General features: G+C 33.6%; 1 protein-coding gene across 1 annotated transcript in view; it reads right to left on the bottom strand.

The window, feature by feature from the left end:
* LOC149791150 (uncharacterized) overlaps nucleotides 1-24,147 on the bottom strand; it is a 69,999-nt gene extending 45,852 nt beyond the window's left edge. Inside the window, exon 1 of the mRNA XM_089969597.1 lies at nucleotides 23,965-24,147. Coding sequence (XP_089825723.1) covers nucleotides 23,965-24,016 — 52 coding nt within the window. The 5' untranslated portion in view covers nucleotides 24,017-24,147. The remainder of the gene's footprint in view (nucleotides 1-23,964) is intronic.
* Between the last annotated feature and the right edge of the window lie 1,020 nt (nucleotides 24,148-25,167).

The following is a 25,167-nucleotide window of genomic DNA, read 5'->3' as shown; positions in this document are numbered from 1 at the left end:
AACGGTAAGTACCTAACTCTAATTGAAGCACTTTACATCAATTAAGAGAGCTTCAAATTTCACAACAATTGGTCATCAAAATAAATGAATAAGCTATTGACAGAAACTTGCTTTCATTATTTTGATTCTACAAATACACAATCTTGCCAATATAAAGACTTTATTTCAGTTGCCACAGCCTGAACAAATGTAATCTTTCCTCTCTGCCCCTGTGAGCTGATAACACCATAACCCTGATAACACCATAACCCTAACCCTGATAACACCCTAACCCTAACCCTAACAGGAATCACTGCCCCTACATTTAACAATAAAGATGGATGTACAAATCCTATTTCATAGATATTACATTATTATATTCACCAAGACAATTTAGAATTTACATACAAATGTATCTTCTTTTCTAAAACCATGTAAAATAACACGGCATCTTAAATAATTAAATTTGCCCTATAATTAGCAACTAACTTTAATGATATCTCTCAAGACTTGTTTGGTGACTAAATCAAATAATACTTCATTATCAGACATTACCAGAAATGCCTGTCAACTAATGTTGTTTATTTTTAAGATGGTCAGTCTGCTTCTTGTCAATTAATAAGTACATTTTTAGAAACAGCTGAGTGGAAAAAAATACTTCTCTTGGACAAAATTTTGCAGCAAAGTAATCAAAACAAAATATTTTATTAATAATTGTTTTGAGAACCAGTGATTTATGGAAGTATCATACTAATAATAAAGCAGCAGCAAATCCAGAAACCAAGAATGATTTTCTGGTTCATCTATTAATTAAGTGTCTCAGTGATTTTGTTTTTGTCAATTAAGTGTCTCAATGATTTTGTTTTTGTCAATTAAGTGTCTCAATGATTTTGTTTTTGTCACACATTATTCCTCCTATGAATATGTTATTTTAAATTCACAAATGTATCACAACCATGTTTCTTTTTTGGGGGGGTTGGGTGGGGGAATTGTAATGTAATAGTCATTAGAATGTCAGAAACACACACAGTCAGTCAACTTTACCATTTTAAATAAATACTAATAAAGACTTCCTTCTCTACATGGTTTAACAGCCACATTATGAATTTTCATTTTTGTTTATCTATCAATGTATATACAAGCATACCATACATACATGTATGTCCCACATGAAGAGCCATAATGTTGGACACTTTAATGGTGATGAATGCTTGTTTTATTATTTGAATAGTGAAAAAGTAAAAACAGACATTCAAAACGAGGTCAACTTAACAGCAATGAAAACAAGCATTAGCTGTCTCAGTGGAAAATACCATTCAAACACCATATATACTAGGTTACAAGTCCTATACAACTTCCAACTACATAAACCCATATCTGCTATTGCAGTACATAATATGCCCAGAGATCTATGTATATGCAGTTTGTTGGAGTAATTAGTAGAACAAATTGCCCAGAGATCTATGTATATGCAGTTTGTTGGAGTAATTAGTAGAACAAATAACACAGATCTCTGTCTATCCAGTTTGTTGGAGTAATTAGTAGAACAAACACCATAGTCCCTGATCTGCTGGCACATTATGTGATGGCAGATAATGGTTTATGTTGTTTACAGTTGGATTGGAGCTATAAGCAAGTATATATGGTGGGATCCCTGCAGATTTACATGCTTTACCACTTCTAATTCAATTAGTATTTTTATCACCACAAGCCAGCCCCACTCCTTTCTATTGATTTCAATTAGCATTTATCAGTTCCCTATGATAGCATTTAGATCGCCAGCCCCATTCCTTTCTACTGATTTCAATTAGTATTTATCACTCCCCTATGATAGCATATTGATACCCAGCCGCACTCCTTTCTATTGATTTCACTTAGCATTTATCACTCCCCTATGATAGCATATAGATCAGCCAGCCCCACTCCTTTCGATTGATTCCAATTAGTATTTATCATTCCCCTATGATAGCATATTGATACCCAGCCCCACTCCTTTATATTGATTCCAATTAGTGTTTATCATTCCCCTATGATAGCATATTGATACCCAGCCCCACTCCTTTATATTGATTCCAATTAGTGTTTATCATTCCCCTATGATAGCATATTGATACCCAGCCCCACTCCTTTATATTGATTCCAATTAGTATTTATCACTCCCCTATGATAGCATATTGATACCCAGCCGCACTCCTTTATATTGATTCCAATTAGTATTTATCACTCCCCTATGATAGCATATTGATACCCAGCCGCACTCCTTTATATTGATTCCAATTAGTATTTATCACTCCCCTATGATAACATATAGATCAGCCAGCCCCACTCCTTTCGATTGATTCCAATTAGTATTTATCATTCCCCTATGATAGCATATTGATACCCAGCCCCACTCCTTTATATTGATTCCAATTAGTATTTATCACTCCCCTATGATAGCATATTGATACCCAGCCGCACTCCTTTACATTGATTCCAATTAGTATTTATCATTCCCCTATGATAGCATATTGATACCCAGCCCCACTCCTTTATATTGATTCCAATTAGTATTTATCACTCCCCTATGATAACATATAGATCAGCCAGCCCCACTCCTTTCTATTGATTTCAAATAAAACACTCCTTCACTATAAGCCCTTCATGGGGTGGTCATGGATCCCATTCTATCAAGTAAATTATATGCATCGTGTACTTCATTATAAGGTGGTCTCACTACAAGGTTGTTGTTATGAGTCTAAATTAATAACAGAAAGAAGCAAAACCAATAAGTTTTGTGAAACTTAACAAATAATTTAATTCTCTATGTAATAAAATTAAACTTTTAGAGGAATGTACGGTGTTGTGAATTAAATCCAAAATAATTCTAAAACTTTATCACAAGTATACAAGAATCAAGTGTTCTGAATGGTTTCCAAGTCCTCAAATGTGCTGATGTACCAATATCCTTGAATGAGTTGAATTGCCAACAGTCTTGATGCATCAGAATGGAACTATTCAAAACTCCTTTGAATAAATTCACACTAACCCTAACCCAGAATAACATTTTAGTCCACTTTGTAATTTCAGTGAATAATCCAAACAAATAAGTCCTATAAATTATATCTAAACACAACATTGAATACATCTGTAGACTGATTTCAAAACAAGAAAATAGGAAATGGGTATGAATTAACTGACCAGCTCTTCCTCTTTATATACATTCTTATGGCTCCACAATGCAATATTTTCCTACTTGATCTATGTTGCAATATCTCCCACATGACATATTTCACAATACCTTACATCACAACATAACCCTCCTGACTCAGTCATTCTTTGGGAAATAACCCCATACTTGGAAACAGGTTTATAGGTAAGAATGATTTTAAAACTTGTCAACAGCTATTTATGGCTCATATGCAATCTACAGTCTTGAACCAAAAGAAAAAGACTCAATACAGATATACATAACAGTCATTCATTGTAATTCTTTCGATAATAAAATTCCGTATATTCATGTATCTCATTTCATTAACTGTTAATAAAAAAATATATGCATGATTTTCATTATAAGCCTCACATCACATGTATACTCTATTGCTTCCAATCATTACATTATAATGAGGGACTAATATGCTATTATCCCAATACAATGCAGTACACTGTATGGGTCCGATGGAGAGCATTAAAACAAGGGAATACTGTTTACTTTCAATGAGGCAAGTTCCCTTTCAATGAAGCCTGTTGTGATTGAGATGTGTGCACTTACTTAACAAAAATGAGGGGGATGTAGGTTTTATGGCATGTGCATTTATAATGTCGAATGTGTTCACTTCATTTGCACTCATCAATTTCTCTTAAATCAAACTCATCAATCAACAAATGTTTGTCCTGAATTATTCCTCAAGTTTGCAATCCAACATGTCAGTATAAATCACATCATCGATGCTGTATAATAACTTATGACTAAATTCTACATCATGTAGCATCTAGCAAGAAACGGGGTTAGCACACTGTCTCAGGACAGTACACCTGAATCATAAAGAACAAAAACAGCAAATGAAAAACCATATACTGGAATTTAAGACTCACTCCTGAATATATTTAAAAATCATGCATGATGCAATCCAATGCATGTGATTCTGACAAGTCTCCACACATTCAAATACTCATTGCATGTGATTCTGACAAGCCTCCACACATTCAAATACTCAATGCATGCAATTCTGACAAGTCTCCACACAATCAAATACTCATTGCAAGTGATTCTGACAAGTCTCCACACATTCAAATACTCATTGCAAGTGATTCTGACAAGTCTCCACACATTCAAATACTCATTGCAAGTGATTCTGACAAGTCTCCACACATTCAAATACTCATTGTGATTCTGACAAGCCTCCACACATTCAAATACTCATTGCAAGTGATTCTGACAAGTCTCCACACATTCAAATACTCATTGTGATTCTGACAAGCCTCCACACATTCAAATACTCAATGCATGTGATTCTGACAAGTCTCCACACATTCAAATACTCATTGCATGTGATTCTGACAAGTCTCCACTCATTCAAATACTCATTGCAAGTGATTCTGACAAGTCTCCACACATTCAAATACTCATTGTGATTCTGACAAGCCTCCACACATTCAAATACTCAATGCATGTGATTCTGACAAGTCTCCACACATTCAAATACTCAATGCATGTGATTCTGACAAGTCTCCACACATTCAAATACTCATTGCATGTGATTCTAACAATCCTCCACACATTCAAATACTCAATGCATGTGATTCTGACAAGCCTCCACACATTCAAATACTCATTGCAAGTGATTCTGACAAGCCTCCACACATTCAAATACTCAGTGCATGTGATTCTGACAAGTCTCCACACATTCAAATACTCAATGCATGCGATTCTGACAAGTCTCCACACATTCAAATACTCATTGCAAGTGATTCTGACAAGTCTCCACACATTCAAATACTCATTGTGATTCTGACAAGCCTCCACACATTCAAATACTCAATGCATGTGATTCTGACAAGTCTCCACACATTCAAATACTCATTGCATGTGATTCTGACAAGTCTCCACACATTCAAATACTCATTGCAAGTGATTCTGACAAGTATCCACACATTCAAATACTCATTGTGATTCTGACAAGTCTCCACACATTCAAATACTCATTGCATGTGATTCTGACAAGTCTCCACACATTCAAATACTCATTGCAAGTGATTCTGACAAGTCTCCACACATTCAAATACTCATTGCAAGTGATTCTGACAAGTCTCCACATATTCAAATACTCATTGTGATTCTGACAAGCCTCCACACATTCAAATACTCACTGCAAGTGATTCTGACAAGTCTCCACACATTCAAATACTCAATGCATGTGATTCTGACAAGTCTCCACACATTCAAATACTCATTGCATGTGATTCTGACAAGCCTCCACACATTCAAATACTCAATGCATGTGATTCTGACAAGCCTCCACACATTCAAATACTCATTGCAAGTGATTCTGACAAGCCTCCACACATTCAAATACTCAATGCATGTGATTCTGACAAGCCTCCACACATTCAAATACTCATTGCATGTGATTCTGACAAGCCTCCACACATTCAAATACTCACTGCAAGTGATTCTGACAAGCCTCCACACATTCAAATACTCATTGCAAGTGATTCTGACAAGCCTCCACACATTCAAATACTCATTGCATGTAATTCTGACAAGCCTCCACACATTCAAATACTCACTGCATGTGATTCTGACAAGCCTCCACACATTCAAATACTCAATGCATGTGATTCTGACAAGCCTCCACACATTCAAATACTCATTGCATGTAATTCTGACAAGCCTCCACACATTCAAATACTCAATGCATGTGATTCTGACAAGCCTCCACACATTCAAATACTCATTGCAAGTGATTCTGACAAGCCTCCACACATTCAAATACTCAATGCATGTGATTCTGACAAGCCTCCACACATTCAAATACTCATTGCATGTGATTCTGACAAGCCTCCACACATTCAAATACTCACTGCAAGTGATTCTGACAAGCCTCCACACATTCAAATACTCAATGCATGTGATTCTGACAAGTCTCCACATATTCAAATACTCATTGTGATTCTGACAAGCCTCCACACATTCAAATACTCACTGCAAGTGATTCTGACAAGTCTCCACACATTCAAATACTCAATGCATGTGATTCTGACAAGTCTCCACATATTCAAATACTCATTGTGATTCTGACAAGCCTCCACACATTCAAATACTCACTGCAAGTGATTCTGACAAGTCTCCACACATTCAAATACTCAATGCATGTGATTCTGACAAGCCTCCACACATTCAAATACTCATTGTGATTCTGACAAGTCTCCACACATTCAAATACTCATTGCATGTGATTCTGACAAGTCTCCACACATTCAAATACTCACTGCAAGTGATTCTGACAAGCCTCCACACATTCAAATACTCATTGCAAGTGATTCTGACAAGCCTCCACACATTCAAATACTCATTGCATGTAATTCTGACAAGCCTCCACACATTCAAATACTCAGTGCATGTGATTCTGACAAGTCTCCACACATTCAAATACTCATTGCATGTGATTCTGACAAGTCTCCACTCATTCAAATACTCATTGCAAGTGATTCTGACAAGTCTCCACACATTCAAATACTCATTGTGATTCTGACAAGCCTCCACACATTCAAATACTCAATGCATGTGATTCTGACAAGTCTCCACACATTCAAATACTCAATGCATGTGATTCTGACAAGTCTCCACACATTCAAATACTCATTGCATGTGATTCTAACAATCCTCCACACATTCAAATACTCAATGCATGTGATTCTGACAAGCCTCCACACATTCAAATACTCATTGCAAGTGATTCTGACAAGCCTCCACACATTCAAATACTCAGTGCATGTGATTCTGACAAGTCTCCACACATTCAAATACTCAATGCATGCGATTCTGACAAGTCTCCACACATTCAAATACTCATTGCAAGTGATTCTGACAAGTCTCCACACATTCAAATACTCATTGTGATTCTGACAAGCCTCCACACATTCAAATACTCAATGCATGTGATTCTGACAAGTCTCCACACATTCAAATACTCATTGCATGTGATTCTGACAAGTCTCCACACATTCAAATACTCATTGCAAGTGATTCTGACAAGTCTCCACACATTCAAATACTCATTGTGATTCTGACAAGTCTCCACACATTCAAATACTCATTGCATGTGATTCTGACAAGTCTCCACACATTCAAATACTCATTGCAAGTGATTCTGACAAGTCTCCACACATTCAAATACTCATTGCAAGTGATTCTGACAAGTCTCCACATATTCAAATACTCATTGTGATTCTGACAAGCCTCCACACATTCAAATACTCACTGCAAGTGATTCTGACAAGTCTCCACACATTCAAATACTCAATGCATGTGATTCTGACAAGTCTCCACACATTCAAATACTCATTGCATGTGATTCTGACAAGCCTCCACACATTCAAATACTCAATGCATGTGATTCTGACAAGCCTCCACACATTCAAATACTCATTGCAAGTGATTCTGACAAGCCTCCACACATTCAAATACTCAATGCATGTGATTCTGACAAGCCTCCACACATTCAAATACTCATTGCATGTGATTCTGACAAGCCTCCACACATTCAAATACTCACTGCAAGTGATTCTGACAAGCCTCCACACATTCAAATACTCATTGCAAGTGATTCTGACAAGCCTCCACACATTCAAATACTCATTGCATGTAATTCTGACAAGCCTCCACACATTCAAATACTCACTGCATGTGATTCTGACAAGCCTCCACACATTCAAATACTCAATGCATGTGATTCTGACAAGCCTCCACACATTCAAATACTCATTGCATGTAATTCTGACAAGCCTCCACACATTCAAATACTCAATGCATGTGATTCTGACAAGCCTCCACACATTCAAATACTCATTGCAAGTGATTCTGACAAGCCTCCACACATTCAAATACTCAATGCATGTGATTCTGACAAGCCTCCACACATTCAAATACTCATTGCATGTGATTCTGACAAGTCTCCACATATTCAAATACTCATTGTGATTCTGACAAGCCTCCACACATTCAAATACTCACTGCAAGTGATTCTGACAAGTCTCCACACATTCAAATACTCAATGCATGTGATTCTGACAAGTCTCCACATATTCAAATACTCATTGTGATTCTGACAAGCCTCCACACATTCAAATACTCACTGCAAGTGATTCTGACAAGTCTCCACACATTCAAATACTCAATGCATGTGATTCTGACAAGCCTCCACACATTCAAATACTCATTGTGATTCTGACAAGTCTCCACACATTCAAATACTCATTGCATGTGATTCTGACAAGTCTCCACACATTCAAATACTCATTGCAAGTGATTCTGACAAGTCTCCACACATTCAAATACTCATTGCAAGTGATTCTGACAAGTCTCCACATATTCAAATACTCATTGTGATTCTGACAAGCCTCCACACATTCAAATACTCACTGCAAGTGATTCTGACAAGTCTCCACACATTCAAATACTCAATGCATGTGATTCTGACAAGTCTCCACACATTCAAATACTCATTGCATGTGATTCTGACAAGCCTCCACACATTCAAATACTCAATGCATGTGATTCTGACAAGCCTCCACACATTCAAATACTCATTGCAAGTGATTCTGACAAGCCTCCACACATTCAAATACTCAATGCATGTGATTCTGACAAGTCTCCACACATTCAAATACTCATTGCATGTGATTCTGACAAGCCTCCACACATTCAAACACTCAATGCATGTGATTCTGACAAGCCTCCACACATTCAAATACTCATTGCAAGTGATTCTGACAAGCCTCCACACATTCAAATACTCAATGCATGTGATTCTGACAAGTCTCCACACATTCACATACTCACTGCATGTGATTCTGACAAGTCTCCACACATTCAAATACTCAATGCATGTGATTCTGACAAGTCTCCACATATTCAAATACTCATTGTGATTCTGACAAGCCTCCACACATTCAAATACTCATTGCAAGTGATTCTGACAAGCCTCCACACATTCAAATACTCAATGCATGTGATTCTGACAAGTCTCCACACATTCAAATACTCATTGCAAGTGATTCTGACAAGTCTCCACATATTCAAATACTCATTGTGATTCTGACAAGCCTCCACACATTCAAATACTCATTGCAAGTGATTCTGACAAGCCTCCACACATTCAAATACTCATTGCAAGTGATTCTGACAAGCCTCCACACATTCAAATACTCAATGCATGTGATTCTGACAAGCCTCCACACATTCAAATACTCATTGCAAGTGATTCTGACAAGCCTCCACACATTCAAATACTCAATGCATGTGATTCTGACAAGCCTCCACACATTCAAATACTCATTGCAAGTGATTCTGACAAGCCTCCACACATTCAAATACTCATTGCAAGTGATTCTGACAAGCCTCCACACATTCAAATACTCAATGCATGTGATTCTGACAAGCCTCCACACATTCAAATACTCATTGCAAGTGATTCTGACAAGTCTCCACACATTCAAATACTCAATGCATGTGATTCTGACAAGTCTCCACACATTCAAATACTCACTGCATGTGATTCTGACAAGTCTCCACACATTCAAATACTCACTGCATGTAATTCTGACAAGCCTCCACACATTCAAATACTCATTGCATGTGATTCTGACAAGCCTCCACACATTCAAATACTCAATGCATGTGATTCTGACAAGCCTCCACACATTCAAATACTCACTGCAAGTGATTCTGACAAGTCTCCACACATTCAAATACTCAATGCATGTGATTCTGACAAGTCTCCACACATTCAAATACTCACTGCATGTGATTCTGACAAGTCTCCACACATTCAAATACTCACTGCATGTAATTCTGACAAGTCTCCACACATTCAAATACTCACTGCATGTGATTCTGACAAGCCTCCACACATTCAAATACTCACTGCATGTGATTCTGACAAGCCTCCACACATTCAAATACTCAATGCAAGTGATTCTGACAAGCCTCCACATATTAAAATACACATTGCAAGATCATAAACAGCTGCAGATCCGTAAATTGATAACTAGGTCATTGTGTGTGTGTAGATTATTAAATTATCAACCGTCATCCAAATTATGTGACTGAGCTACAGTTATGAATTACACTGATAGCTGTCTTTGTTATCTTATTGCCCTTGTGATGTTCATGTACGCAATGCCCCAGTAACTGGATGTGATTATAAAATGATTTTTCCCCACTATAGTCTCCTTGTATTACGCTAATTTCTATTTTGTTCCAAACAATGTTTAAAAATAAGTGGAAAATGAAACATTTTAATATGTGCATCTAACTCTCTAAAATCAATAGAACTGTGCAAAATAAATTCTAACTCTGTCATCACCATTTTGCATTCTTGTCATCAAATATTTGCAAAATGGCAGTTATTGATCATTTTAAATTGTAAACAGGTTTGCAAGTTATCCAGGTACAAGTCAATGTAGGAGCTGTGTATAGATCCTGTCACATTATGACAGTGCTGTCCAACCCGCAGCCCGCCGTATGCAGCCCGTGGGCTGATTTTAAATGGCCTGCCAGAGCTCGAGCAGCTATATAGTCGGTGCTTTTCAGTTTTCTGCTGCAGCCCTCGGGTTCAAGAAAAACATTTTTCAGTGACCCATGGTGTCAAAAAGGTTGGACAGCACTGCATTACGAGCAGGTTTGCAAGTTATCCAGGTACAAATCAATGTAGGAGTCTTTTATAGATTCAACGGGTACCTGGGTACTCACCCGTTCATAATTACCTGGGTAATAAAATTAGCTATAGGATATCCGTTTAGTTCATGTCACAAAACCCCTCAAAACAGCATGTTTCCAAGTTCAGATCAAAGTATATATCTGATAATGTCAGGAGCAAGCAAGACACATGATATTGAGTACAAGTCGAGACTCGTGTCATTTGACAATGATCCATCATAGACCTCCGACTTCTGATCTTATATTTTCAAAGTCTGTATCACTATGTATTTCAAAGTTTGTGACCATTTCACTATGTATTTTTAAGTCTGTGACCATTTCACTATGTATTTCGAAGTCTGTGACCATTTCACTATGTATTTCGAAGTCTGTGACCATTTCTCTATGTATTTCGAAGTCTGTGACCATTTCACTATGACTATTTCGAGCTGTTTCCTTATTTTCTATTTACAATAACTGTACAAAACATGTTACATTTCTAAGAATACAGACAGGTTTATTGCATTTAATACAATGTATCAGAGATTCATTATGGTGTAATATACATTTAAGTAACAGACCAGTCTATACTGAAAAACAAAACGTGGCACCAAATATTAAGTGAAACGGGCTCTATCGATATGAATGGTGATTGCTATGTGGAAAAAGTGTTAAGAGGAGAGGGATTTTTTTAAACTGAAGAATATGCTGCATTAGGAAAAGGACAAATCAACAGCACTTTACAAATTTTGAAAAAGGAATTCTTTAGTCCCATTATGAGCAGGTTTGCAAGTTATCCAGATGCAAATCAATGTAAGATTATCGTAAAGGTCTCGTGACATTATGAGCAGATTTGCAAGTTATCCAGGTGCAAATCAATGCAGAAGTTTCATAAAGATCTCATCACGTTATGACCAGGTTTGCAAGTTATCCAGGTACAAATCAATGCAAAAATTTCATAAAGATGTCATCACGTTATGACCAGGTTTGCAAGTTATCCCGGTGCAAATCAATAGTAGTTGTGTATACACCTTATCACATTGTAAGATGGTTTGCATGTTATCTAAGTACAAATCAATTGGGAGTTATGTATATATCTTATCACATTGTATCTTTAAACTTGACTGCTAAAAGTTTATATCATTATACACAATGCATTATTAGTATTCTAATGAGGGCAAACAGGATGCCTTAATAAGTTAACCTTTCATACTTATATACACAATGCATTATTAGTTTTCTACTGAGTGCAAACAGGATGCCTTAATAAGATAACCTTTCATACTTTCCATATGTGATTGTCTGGTATTTGTATTGCTATTTGCTCATGTGTACCATAATAGGATAAGCTTGAAAATAAATATTGATAAGCCTTTTTATTGTTCTTTGAACCATAACATGACAAGCTTAAAACTTAGTATTGTTTAGTATTTGTATTGTTATCTGTACCATAATAAAAAGCTTGAAGGTTAATAATGCTAAGTATTTGTATTGTTTTTTTTTTGTACCATAATATGATAAGCTTGAAAATAAATATTGTTAAGCCTTTTTATTGTTCTTTTTACCATAATATGACAAGCTTAAAAGTTAATATTGTTATTTGAACCATAATACGACAAGCTTGAAAGTTAATATTGTTATTTTTACCATAATATGACAAGCTTAAAAGTTAGTATCATTAAGTATTTGTAGTGTTATTAAATCATAATATAATAATATTGAAAGTTAATAATTTTAAGCATTTGTATTATTTGTACCATATATGACAAGCTTGAAAGTTAATATTGTTATTTGTACCATAATATGACAAGCTTGAAAGTTAATATTGTTATTTTTACCATAATATGACAAGCTTAAAAGTTAATATTTTTTTGTACCATAATATGACAAGCTTGAAAGTTAATATTTTTTTGTACCATAATATGACAAGCTTGAAAGTTAATATTTTTTTGTACCATAATATGACAAGCTTGAAAGTTAATATTGTTATTTGTACCATAATACGACAAGCTTGAAAGTTAATATTGTTATTTTTACCATAATATGACAAGCTTAAAAGTTAGTATCATTAAGTATTTGTAGTGTTATTAAATCATAATATAATAATATTGAAAGTTAATAATTTTAAGCATTTGTATTATTTGTACCATATATGACAAGCTTGAAAGTTAATATTTTTTTGTACCATAATATGACAAGCTTGAAAGTTAATATTGTTATTTGTACCATAATATGACAAGCTTAAAAGTTAATATTGTTATTTGTACCATAATATGACAAGCTTGAAAGTTAATATTGTTATTTTTACCATAATATGACAAGCTTGAAAGTTAATATTGTTATTTTTACCATAATATGACAAGCTTGAAAGTTAATATTGTTATTTGAACCATAATACGACAAGCTTGAAAGTTAATATTGTTATTTGTACCATAATACGACAAGCTTGAAAGTTAATATTGTTATTTTTACCATAATATGACAAGCTTGAAAGTTAATATTGTTATTTGAACCATAATATGACAAGCTTGAAAGTTAATATTGTTATTTGTACCATAATACGACAAGCTTGAAAGTTAATATTGTTATTTTTACCATAATATGACAAGCTTAAAAGTTAGTATCATTAAGTATTTGTAGTGTTATTAAATCATAATATAATAATATTGAAAGTTAATAATTTTAAGCATTTGTATTATTTGTACCATATATGACAAGCTTGAAAGTTAATATTGTTATTTTTACCATAATATGACAAGCTTGAAAGTTAATATTGTTATTTGTACCATAATATGACAAGCTTGAAAGTTAATATTGTTATTTTTACCATAATATGACAAGCTTGAAAGTTAATATTGTTATTTGTACCATAATATGACAAGCTTGAAAGTTAATATTTTTTTTGTACCATAATATGACAAGCTTGAAAGTTAATACTGTTATTTTTACCATAATATGACAAGCTTGAAAGTTAATATTTTTTTTGTACCATAATATGACAAGCTTGAAAGTTAATATTGTTATTTTTACCATAATATGACAAGCTTGAAAGTTAATATTTTTTTTGTACCATAATATGACAAGCTTGAAAGTTAATATTTTTTTTGTACCATAATATGACAAGCTTGAAAGTTAATATTGTTATTTTTACCATAATATGACAAGCTTGAAAGTTAATATTGTTATTTGAACCATAATATGACAAGCTTGAAAGTTAATATTTTTTTGTACCATAATATGACAAGCTTGAAAGTTAATATTGTTATTTTTACCATAATATGACAAGCTTGAAAGTTAATATTGTTATTTGTACCATAGTATGACAAGCTTGAAAGTTAATATTTTTTTTGTACCATAATATGACAAGCTTGAAAGTTAATACTGTTATTTTTACCATAATATGACAAGCTTGAAAGTTAATATTTTTTTTGTACCATAATATGACAAGCTTGAAAGTTAATATTGTTATTTTTACCATAATATGACAAGCTTGAAAGTTAATATTTTTTTTGTACCATAATATGACAAGCTTGAAAGTTAATATTTTTTTTGTACCATAATATGACAAGCTTGAAAGTTAATATTGTTATTTTTACCATAATATGACAAGCTTGAAAGTTAATATTGTTATTTGAACCATAATATGACAAGCTTGAAAGTTAATATTGTTATTTTTACCATAATATGACAAGCTTAAAAGTTAATATTTTTTTGTACCATAATATGACAAGCTTGAAAGTTAATATTGTTATTTTTACCATAATATGACAAGCTTGAAAGTTAATATTTTTTTTGTACCATAATATGACAAGCTTAAAAGTTAATATTGTTATTTGAACCATAATACGACAAGCTTGAAAGTTAATATTGTTATTTTTACCATAATATGACAAGCTTGAAAGTTAATATTGTTATTTTTACCATAATATGACAAGCTTGAAAGTTAATATTTTTTTTGTACCATAATATGACAAGCTTAAAAGTTAATATTGTTATTTGTACCATAATACGACAAGCTTGAAAGTTAATATTGTTATTTTTACCATAATATGACAAGCTTAAAAGTTAGTATCATTAAGTATTTGTAGTGTTATTAAATCATAATATAATAATATTGAAAGTTAATAATTTTAAGCATTTGTATTATTTGTACCATATATGACAAGCTTGAAAGTTAATATTGTTATTTGTACCATAATATGACAAGCTTGAAAGTTAATATTGTTATTTTTACCATAATATGACAAGCTTAAAAGTTAATATTTTTTTGTACCATAATATGACAAGCTTGAAAGTTAATATTGTTATTTTTACCATAATATGACAAGCTTGAAAGTTAATATTTTTTTTGTACCATATTACAAGCTTGAAAGTTAATATTGTTATTTTTACCATAATATGACAAGCTTAAAAGTTAATATTTTTTTGTACCATAATATGACAAGCTTGAAAGTTAATATTGTTATTTTTACCATAATATGACAAGCTTGAAAGTTAATATTGTTATTTTTACCATAATATGACAAGCTTGAAAGTTAATATTGTTATTTGTACCATAATACGACAAGCTTGAAAGTTAATATTGTTATTTGTACCATAATATGACAAGCTTGAAAGTTAATATTGTTATTTGAACTGAGTAATTTAACTTCAAGGTGAAGAACTGCAACCAGATAATACAGGTAAATGGATAATACGGGTAACTGGATAATACAGCTAATTGGAAAACACAGGTAATCAAATAATACAGTCAATCGGATAATACAGGTAATCAGATCATACAGGTGTGTCATTAAATGAAAAAGATCTGACAGTTACATATTGTGTATTGACTAAGTTAACTAAAAGACTTGAGAAAAAATTCTGGTACACATAATCAATTATCTAACTAAAATAAAATGCATGTCTTACATGTGTGTGGTAAAGTGTAACTACTGGTAAATTAAAATGCATGTCTTATATGTGTGTGGTAAAGTGTAACTACTGGGTAAATTAAAATGCATGTCTTATATGTGTGTGGTAAAGTGTAACTACTGGTAAATTAAAATGCATGTCTTATATGTGTGTGGTAAAGTGTAGCTACTGGTAAATTAAAATGCATGTCTTATATGTGTGTGGTAAAGTGTAACTACTGGGTAAATTAAAATGCATGTCTTATATGTGTGTGGTAAAGTGTAACTACTGGTAAATTAAAATGCATGTCTTATATGTGTGTGGTAAAGTGTAGCTACTGGTAAATTAAAATGCATGTCTTATATGTGTGTGGTAAAGTGTAACTACTGGTAAATTAAAATGCATGTCTTATATGTGTGTGGTAAAGTGTAACTACTGGTAAATTAAAATGCATGTCTTATATGTGTGTGGTAAAGTGTAACTACTGGTAAATTAAAATGCATGTCTTATATGTGTGTGGTAAAGTGTAACTACTGGTAAATTAAAATGCATGTCTTATATGTGTGTGGTGAAGTGTAACTACTGGTAAATTAAAATGCATGTCTTATATGTGTGTGGTAAAGTAACTACTGGTAAATTAAAATGCATGTCTTATATGTGTGTGGTAAAGTGTAGCTACTGGGAAAATTAAAGTGGAGCTAAATTAAAATAAACTTCTTACATGTGTGGAAAAAGGTAACTAAATTCAAATGGACTCCTCATGTGTGTTTGGTAGAGTTAAATAAACTAACATGGACTTCTTTTATGTTGTTAAGTATAACTAAATTAAACTGGGCTTCTTATATGTTTGGTAAAGTGTAACAACACTAAAAATGGACTTCTTTACACATGTGGTAAAGTGCATATATTTATGAACATCAATTCTGTATGAATATTTATACATGAGGTAAAGTGTGTATATTTATGCATATCAATTCTGTATGAATATTTATACATGTGGTAAAGTGTGTATATTTATGCATATCAATTCTGTATGAATATTTATACATGTGGTAAAGTGTGTATATTTATGCATATCAATTCTGTATGAATATTTATACATGTGGTAAAGTGTGTATATTTATGCACATCAATTCTGTATGAATATTTATACATGTGGTAAAGTGTGTATATTTATGCATATCAATTCTGTATGAATCTTTATACCTGTGGTAAAGTGTGTATATTTATGCATATCAATTCTGTATGAATCTTTATACATGTGGTAAAGTGTGTATATTTATGCATATCAATTCTGTATGAATATTTATACATGTGGTAAAGTGTGTAAATTTATGCATATCAATTCTGTATGAATATTTATACATGAGGTAAAGTGTGTATATTTATGCATATCAATTCTGTATGAATCTTTATACATGAGGTAAAGTGTGTATATTTATGCATATCAATTCTGTATGAATATTTATACATGAGGTAAAGTGTGTATATTTATGCATATCAATTCTGTATGAATCTTTATACCTGTGGTAAAGTGTGTATATTTATGCATATCAATTCTGTATGAATCTTTATACATGTGGTAAAGTGTGTATATTAATGCACATCAATTCTGTATGAAAAACTCTTTAGTGCATATTGCATATATAAACCTCAAGCACATTTTTTGAATAGCCCTTGAGATTTTTTCTTCTTCCAAATTTTCTTAAAGAGACTATTTTTTTATGTGTCATTTTGTTAATGAATGAATAAAAAGGCAAACCAATAGAAAAACCCCACAACTATTGACAGCATAACTAGAATAAACCCATCTATTGACATTATAACTAGAATAAACACATCTACTGACATTATCACTAGAAAAAACACAACTATTGAGAGTATAACTAGAATAAACACAACTATTAAGAGTATCACTAGAAAAAACGCAATTATTGACATTATCACTAGAATAAACACAACTATTGAGAGTATAACTAGAATAAACACAACTATTGAGAGTATCACTAGAAAAAACGCAATTATTGACATTATCACTAGAATAAACACAACTATTGAGAGTATAACTAGAATAAACGCAATTATTGCCATTATCACTAGAATAATTACAATTATCAAGTGTTATCACTAGAAAAAACACAATTATTGAGAGTATCACTAGAAAAAACGCAACTATTGACATTATCACTAGAATAAACACAATTATTGAGAGTATAACTAGAATAAACGCAATTATTGCCATTATCACTAGAATAATTACAATTATCAAGTGTTATCACTAGAAAAAACACAATTATTGAGAGTATCACTAGAAAAAACACAATTATTGCCATCATCACTAGAATAAACACAACTATTGAGAGTATAACTAGAATAAACGCAATTATTGAGAGTATAACTAGAAAGAAACTACTAAGAGTATCACTAAATAACCCAACTATTGATTGAAAAAACCTATTAAGGGAATAACTTAAAAAACCCAACCAACGAGAGTATCACTATAAAAAAATCAAGTATTGAGAGTATCACTAAAAAACCCAACTACTGAATCACCAGAGGAAAGAGGACTACTCCATACCATGTCATGTAGCAGTTGATCCAACCATTTTTATCCCCTTCATTTATTTATTAATGTTTTAAATATGTAAGTAAGAAAAGAGTCTGAATTTAAATAGTGATGCACTTTACTCACTTGTGAAGTCTGTATCAACTCAAGTAGATACTTTACTCACTTGTGAAGTCTGTATTAACTCAAATAAATTCAAGGAGTTTTCAAGGATAAAACCATAATTTAAATTCAACGAGTTTTCAAGACAACCTCTCAAATTCAAGATTGTACACATAAAGATGTAGAGGCATATGTACAAGTTATTCTGAGCCAGAAAAATGTTTACACTGGCAATGCATGCCAGAAAAAGGTTTACACTGGCAATGCATGCCAGAAAAAGGTTTACACTGGCAATGCATGCCAGAAATGCATGACAAAATGAAAGGAAATGCATGACAAAACTAATGGAATTGCATGACAAAATTAAAGGAAACTTATGACAAACAAGAAATGTATGGCAAAATTCAAACAAAAATAAAAACATATAAACAAGCCAGGCTAAGCTATTAATTTTTTAACCAAAACCTGATCACCAAAATTAGAAATATAACAAAACTAGTTTCCTCTACAATTTCTGTTTTCAATCAAACTTTGTCATGATCAATAATGCCGGCAGGTTTGCATTTGCCAATGGTGGATTATTATTCATTTTGTACCATTTTTCTAAATGATTCCTAACTCTGATAATATGATGTAAACAGAAAAAATGTCACCTTCACTGCATTTTCATACCTATCCTATAAATGTATGTATGTAATGCCCATTTCCTGAATTTAAGGACTTTTATGCTTTCGGGTAAAATCCATGCATTTTTTCAATACACGAGTAAAATTCTTCAAAGACTGTGAGACACATCAAAAGTTCTTGAACTTCTTGTGACACATAAAGTTTCAGGACTTTTTAAGACACATCACAAAGTTACAGGATTCTTTAAATACAATTTTGAAGTTCCAGCACTTCTGATACACATTGTGAAGTTCCAGGACTTATTATGAAACACTGTAGTTCCAGGACTACAAAAATCATGCAAAACAAAAGGATATAAACAAATAACAATGATTAAAATTTTTAGAAGCTGATCCTCCAGAACCACTACAAATGAACATTGCTGTCATAAGAATGATTGATTTCCAAGAACTACCACAGCTATTACAAAGAACATTGCTGTCATAAGAATGGCTGATTTCCAAGAACTACCACAGCAATTACAATGAACACTGTTGTTATAAGAATAGCTTTTTTCCAAGAACTACTACAGCTACCATAAATGAACATTGCTGTCATAAGAATAGCCTATTTCCAAGAACTAACACAGCAATTACAATGAACATTGTTGTTACAAGAATGGCTGATTCCAAGAACTACCACAGCTATTACAATGAACATTGCTGTCATACGAATGGCTGATTTCCAAGAACTACCACAGCTACCATAAATGAACATTGCTGTCATAAGAATGGCTAATTTCCAAGAACTACCACAGCAATTACAATGAACATTGTTGTTATAAGAATGGCTGATTTCCAAGAACTACCACAGCTATTACAAAGAACATTGCTGTCATAAGAATGGCTGATTTCCAAGAACTACCACAGCTATTACAATGAACATTGTTGTGACAAGAATGGCTGATTTCCAAGAACTACCACAGCTACCATAAATGAACATTGCTGTCATAAGAATGGCTGATTTCCAAGAACTACCACAGCAATTACAATGAACATTGTTGTTATAAGAATGGCTGATTTCCAAGAACTACCACAGCTATTACAAAGAACATTGCTGTCACAAGAATGGCTGATTTCCAAGAACTACCACAGCTATTACAATGAACATTGTTGTGATAAGAATGGCTGATTTCCAAGAACTACCACAGCTATTACAATGAACATTGCTGTCATAATAGTAGCTTATTTCCAAGAACTACCACAGCAATTACAATTAACATTGTTGTTACAAGAATGGCTGATTTCCAAGAACTACCACAGCTATTACAATGAACATTGTTGTTATAAGAATGGCTGATTTCCAAGAACTACCACAGCTATTACAATGAACATTGCTGTCATAAGAATGGCTGATTTCCAAGAACTACCACATCTACCACAAATGAACATTGCTCTCATACGAATGGCTGATTTCCAAGAACTACCACAGCTATTACAATGAACACTGCTGTCATAAGAATGGCTGATTTCCAAGAACTACCACAGCTATTACAATGAACATTGCTCTCATAAGAATGGCTGATTTCCAAGAACTACCACAGCTACCATAAATGAACATTGCTGTCATAAGAATAGCTTATTTCCAAGAACTACCACAGCAATTACAATGAATATTGTTGTTATAAGAATGGCTGATTTCCAAGAACTACTACAGCTATTACAAATGAACATTGTTGTTATAAGAATAGCTTATTTCCAAGCACTACCACAGCTACCATAAATGAACATTGCTGTCATAAGAATAGCTTATTTCCAAGAACTACCACAGCAATTACAATTAACATTGTTGTTACAAGAATGCCTGATTTCCAAGAACTACCACAGCTACCATAAATGAACACTGCTGTCATAAGAATGGCTAATTTCCAAGAACTACCACAGCTACCACAAATGAACATTGCTCTCATAAGAATGGCTGATTTCCAAGAACTACCACAGCTACCACAAATGAACATTGCTCTCATAAGAATGGCTGATTTCCAAGAACTACCACAGCTATTACAATGAACATTGTTGTTATAAGAATGGCTGATTTCCAAGAACTACCACAACTATTACAATGAACATTGCTGTTATAAGAATGGCTGATTTCCAAGAATTACCACAGCTATTACAATGAACATTGTTGTTATAAGAATGGCTGATTTCCAAGAACTACCACAGATATTACAATGAACATTGCTGTCATAAGAATGGCTGATTTCCAAGAACTACCACAGCTACCACAAATGAACATTGCTCTCATACGAATGGCTGATTTCCAAGAACTACCACAGCTATTACAATGAACATTGTTGTTATAAGAATGGCTGATTTCCAAGAACTACCACAGCTATTACAATGAACACTCTGTCATAAGAATGGCTGATTTCCAAGAACTACCACAGCTATTACAATGAACATTGTTGTTATAAGAATGGCTGAATTCCAAGAACTACCACAGCTATTACAATGAACATTGCTTCATAAGAATGGCTGATTTCCAAGAACTACCACAGCTATTACAATGAACATTGCTGTCATAAGAATGGCTGATTTCCAAGAACTACCACAGCTATTACAATGAACACTGCTGTCATAAGAATGGCTGAATTCCAAGAACTACCACAGCTATTACAATGAACATTGCTGTCATAAGAATGGCTGATTTCCAAGAACTACCACAGCTATTGCAATGAACATTGCTGTCATAAGAATGGCTGATTTCCAAGAACTACCATAGCTACCACAAATGAACATTGCTGTCATAAGAATGGCTGATTTCCAAGAACTACCACAGCTACCACAAATGAACATTGCTGTCATAAGAATGGCTGATTTCCAAGAACTACCACAAATGAACATTGCTGTCATAAGAATGGCTGATTTCCAAGAACTACTATAGCATTTGCAAATGAAAAAGAGTTTCAGAGGAATGCTTACAACAGTGATTACAAATGAAAAAGAATTTTAGAGGAATCGTTGATAAACCAAACCAAACCAAAATCTGAACTCAAATCACCTTCTGTATAAATGGTAACCAGGCTGTGCTGTATGCTAATGGCATGGGACTGCATTTGTATAAATGGTAACAAGGCTGTGCTGTATGCTAATGACATGGGACTGCATCTGTATAAATGGTAACCAGGCTGTGCTGTATGCTAATGACATGGGACTGCATCTGTATAAATGGTAACCAGGCTGTGCTGTATGCTAATGACATGGGACTGCATCTGAATAAATGGTAACAAGGCTGTGCTGTATGCTAATGACATGGGACTGCATCTGTATAAATGGTAACCAGGCTGTGCTGTATGCTAATGACATGGGACTGCATCTGAATAAATGGTAACCAGGCTGTGCTGCATGCTAATGACATGGGACTGCATCTGAATAGATGGTAACCAGGCTGTGCTGTATGCTAATGATATGGGACTGTTCTGGTATAAAAGGTGACCAGGTCAGGCTATGTGCTACTAGTTCTGTATAAAGGGTCACCAGGCTATCATGGCCGCACACCTTTATTGTTTTATCCACAGTAAACTGTGAATGCTTGGATTGTTGATTGCTTTGATTTTCAACTGCATACTAGCACATTAAGAAGATATAGTGTTGAGGCAATTCAAATAAAATGTCTTGCCCTAAGATGCACTATGGCAGTTGACCTGAAATGACTTGCACAGATTTGAATCTGCAATTCCACCTGCTAGCAAATCTGGTACATTGATCACTCTGCTCCCTAGATTTCATGGATCCCTTGAACATTGCTGAGACTCTCCACAGACCACTCAATGATCTTAACTCATTGTTGATTGTACCATTAGCTAACTACTACAACTTTCCACAGACCACCTGAATGGAGCTTGTGGATCACCATTAGTCAACATACCACAATTTAAGGTACCTCTGTCCTAGATTGTTGGTTGCCTCATCCATTTTACAAAATTCCCTCTGCATACAATGAAAACACTAAATCCCCAAATCATAAAATGAGAACATCAAATCCCCAACATAAAATGAGAACATGGAATCCCCAACATAAAATCAAAACAATGAATCCACAACATAAAATGAGAAAATGGAGTCTCCAAAATAAAATCAGAACACTGAATCCACAGCATAAAATGAGAACATCAAATCCCTAACATAAAATGAGAGCATCAAATCCCTAACATAAATGAGAACATTGACTCCATAAAATAAATGAATACCGAATCGCTAACATAAAATGAGAACACCGAATCACTAACATAAAATGAGAACACAGAATCCCTAACATAAAATGAGAACACTAGTCCCTAACACAAAATGAGAACATTGAATCCCTAACATAAATGGAGAACACTGAGTCCCTAACATAAAATGAGAAAACCGAATCCATATAACAAAAAATTAGAACACTAAATCCCTAATGTAAAATTAGAACATTGAATCCCTAATCTAAAATAGAATAACGAATCCCTAATGTAAAATGCCTTTGTCATAAATACTGTTTCTCTCAGGGCACATGCATAAATGTGCAAAAATGTACTTTTGCTAAAGTACAAAAACTGATGCCCATGAAAAGAAATGAATTCCCAGCACATGAAATAAGAAATAAAATCATATAAGAGATCTCTCACAGGGTATTATTATTATCACTATTACAGTCAAGTCCTTGTGTAAATAAATTATACATATTTCTTACTGATCTTGCTGTTGTACTCACCTGTATTGATTACTCAGTTTTGAAGATTTTACTATGAACTCAGCATGTGCATTGTTGTCTTCAATACAGATATTAAGATTTAATGCGTGATTCCCAAGCCATAATTTGACCAGTCATTGTGTGACCCAAACCATGTACATACATATAATTTATCAAGCAATAATCTCACCTGACAACAGCGTAACTATCTGTACGTCAATGTCATCACAATATACTGTCATCAAATCATCATGGCCATCACCTTATTTCAAATATAAAGACTGACAACACTCACAGATTGCATCTGAGTTTACGATTTTGGCTTCCTTTTGTTCAGCATTGCTTTGTGTTGTTAGAAGTTTATTACCCTTGTCTCAGATAACGGTATGAGTGCTAAAGGGTATTCAATTCTACGGTATAAACCTGTATAAATATTTAAGGTAGCATTAAAACCAAATCAATCTCAACATTGTTTTCACAAATTTTAACCGAAAACATGGACTGAAATCTATGGTAGGCAAGAAAAACTGTCCCCATCAAAATCTTAGTATTAGTTGGGATCTAACTGTGAGATGTACTGACACGTGCAATATTGAACTTTTACAAGTTTGTTACAATCATCAAGGGATGGAAGGACATTTATCTAAAATTAGATAATAGTGATGTCTGATCTTTAGTCAGGCACAGTAAAAATATTTTGTGGTCATTAAGTTTTCAGGTATGCAATTATTTCAGAAATTAAAAAAATATACAAGAGTTCTGATTCAATTTAGGCATCAACGTACCATTCCTATGATCAATATAACATTCCTAGTGTCTGCATTATTTTTACGGTATGTGTAGTTATCAAATTCCTTCTAAATGGAGACTGCTTACTCTGACCGACCTCTGACCTATTGGAGCTTTAATGCATACAAAATAATATTGCAAAGGCAAAGTGTCAATTCATCAATGTTTGCGGCTCATGGGAGTGGTGCTAGATCAGTTAGTACAGCATCGGTACCCACACAGGCCATCCCAGTTTGGTTGCCTCAAATTGAGTAAGGCACTTGTGATCATGTTTTGTCGGCATAATATAACCTATAATGTGCTAAAAAGTCTAAAGTTGATTTCATAGCGCTGTTTTCAATGAAACACACCTTTATTGTACATGCAATCATCTTGTTCTCTTTCTTGGGGGCAGTATTCCAATAATTTTTGTAATGCATTTAGAATATCAAAATGATTGTTATAAAAACCAAATAGTACTTGTGATGCATTTAGAATATCAAAATAATTGTAATAAAAACCAAATAGTACTTGTGATGCATTTAGAATATCAAAATAATTCTAATAAAAACCAAATAGTACTTGCATGTGGACATATACACTAGATCTCTATATCTAAATCACT

Source organism: Sinohyriopsis cumingii, chromosome 9 (assembly GCF_028554795.1).
Source record: "Sinohyriopsis cumingii isolate HCF-2022 chromosome 9, ASM2855479v2, whole genome shotgun sequence".
NCBI classification, from domain to species: domain Eukaryota; kingdom Metazoa; phylum Mollusca; class Bivalvia; order Unionida; family Unionidae; genus Sinohyriopsis; species Sinohyriopsis cumingii.
This window is presented reverse-complemented; position numbering and strand designations above follow the sequence as displayed.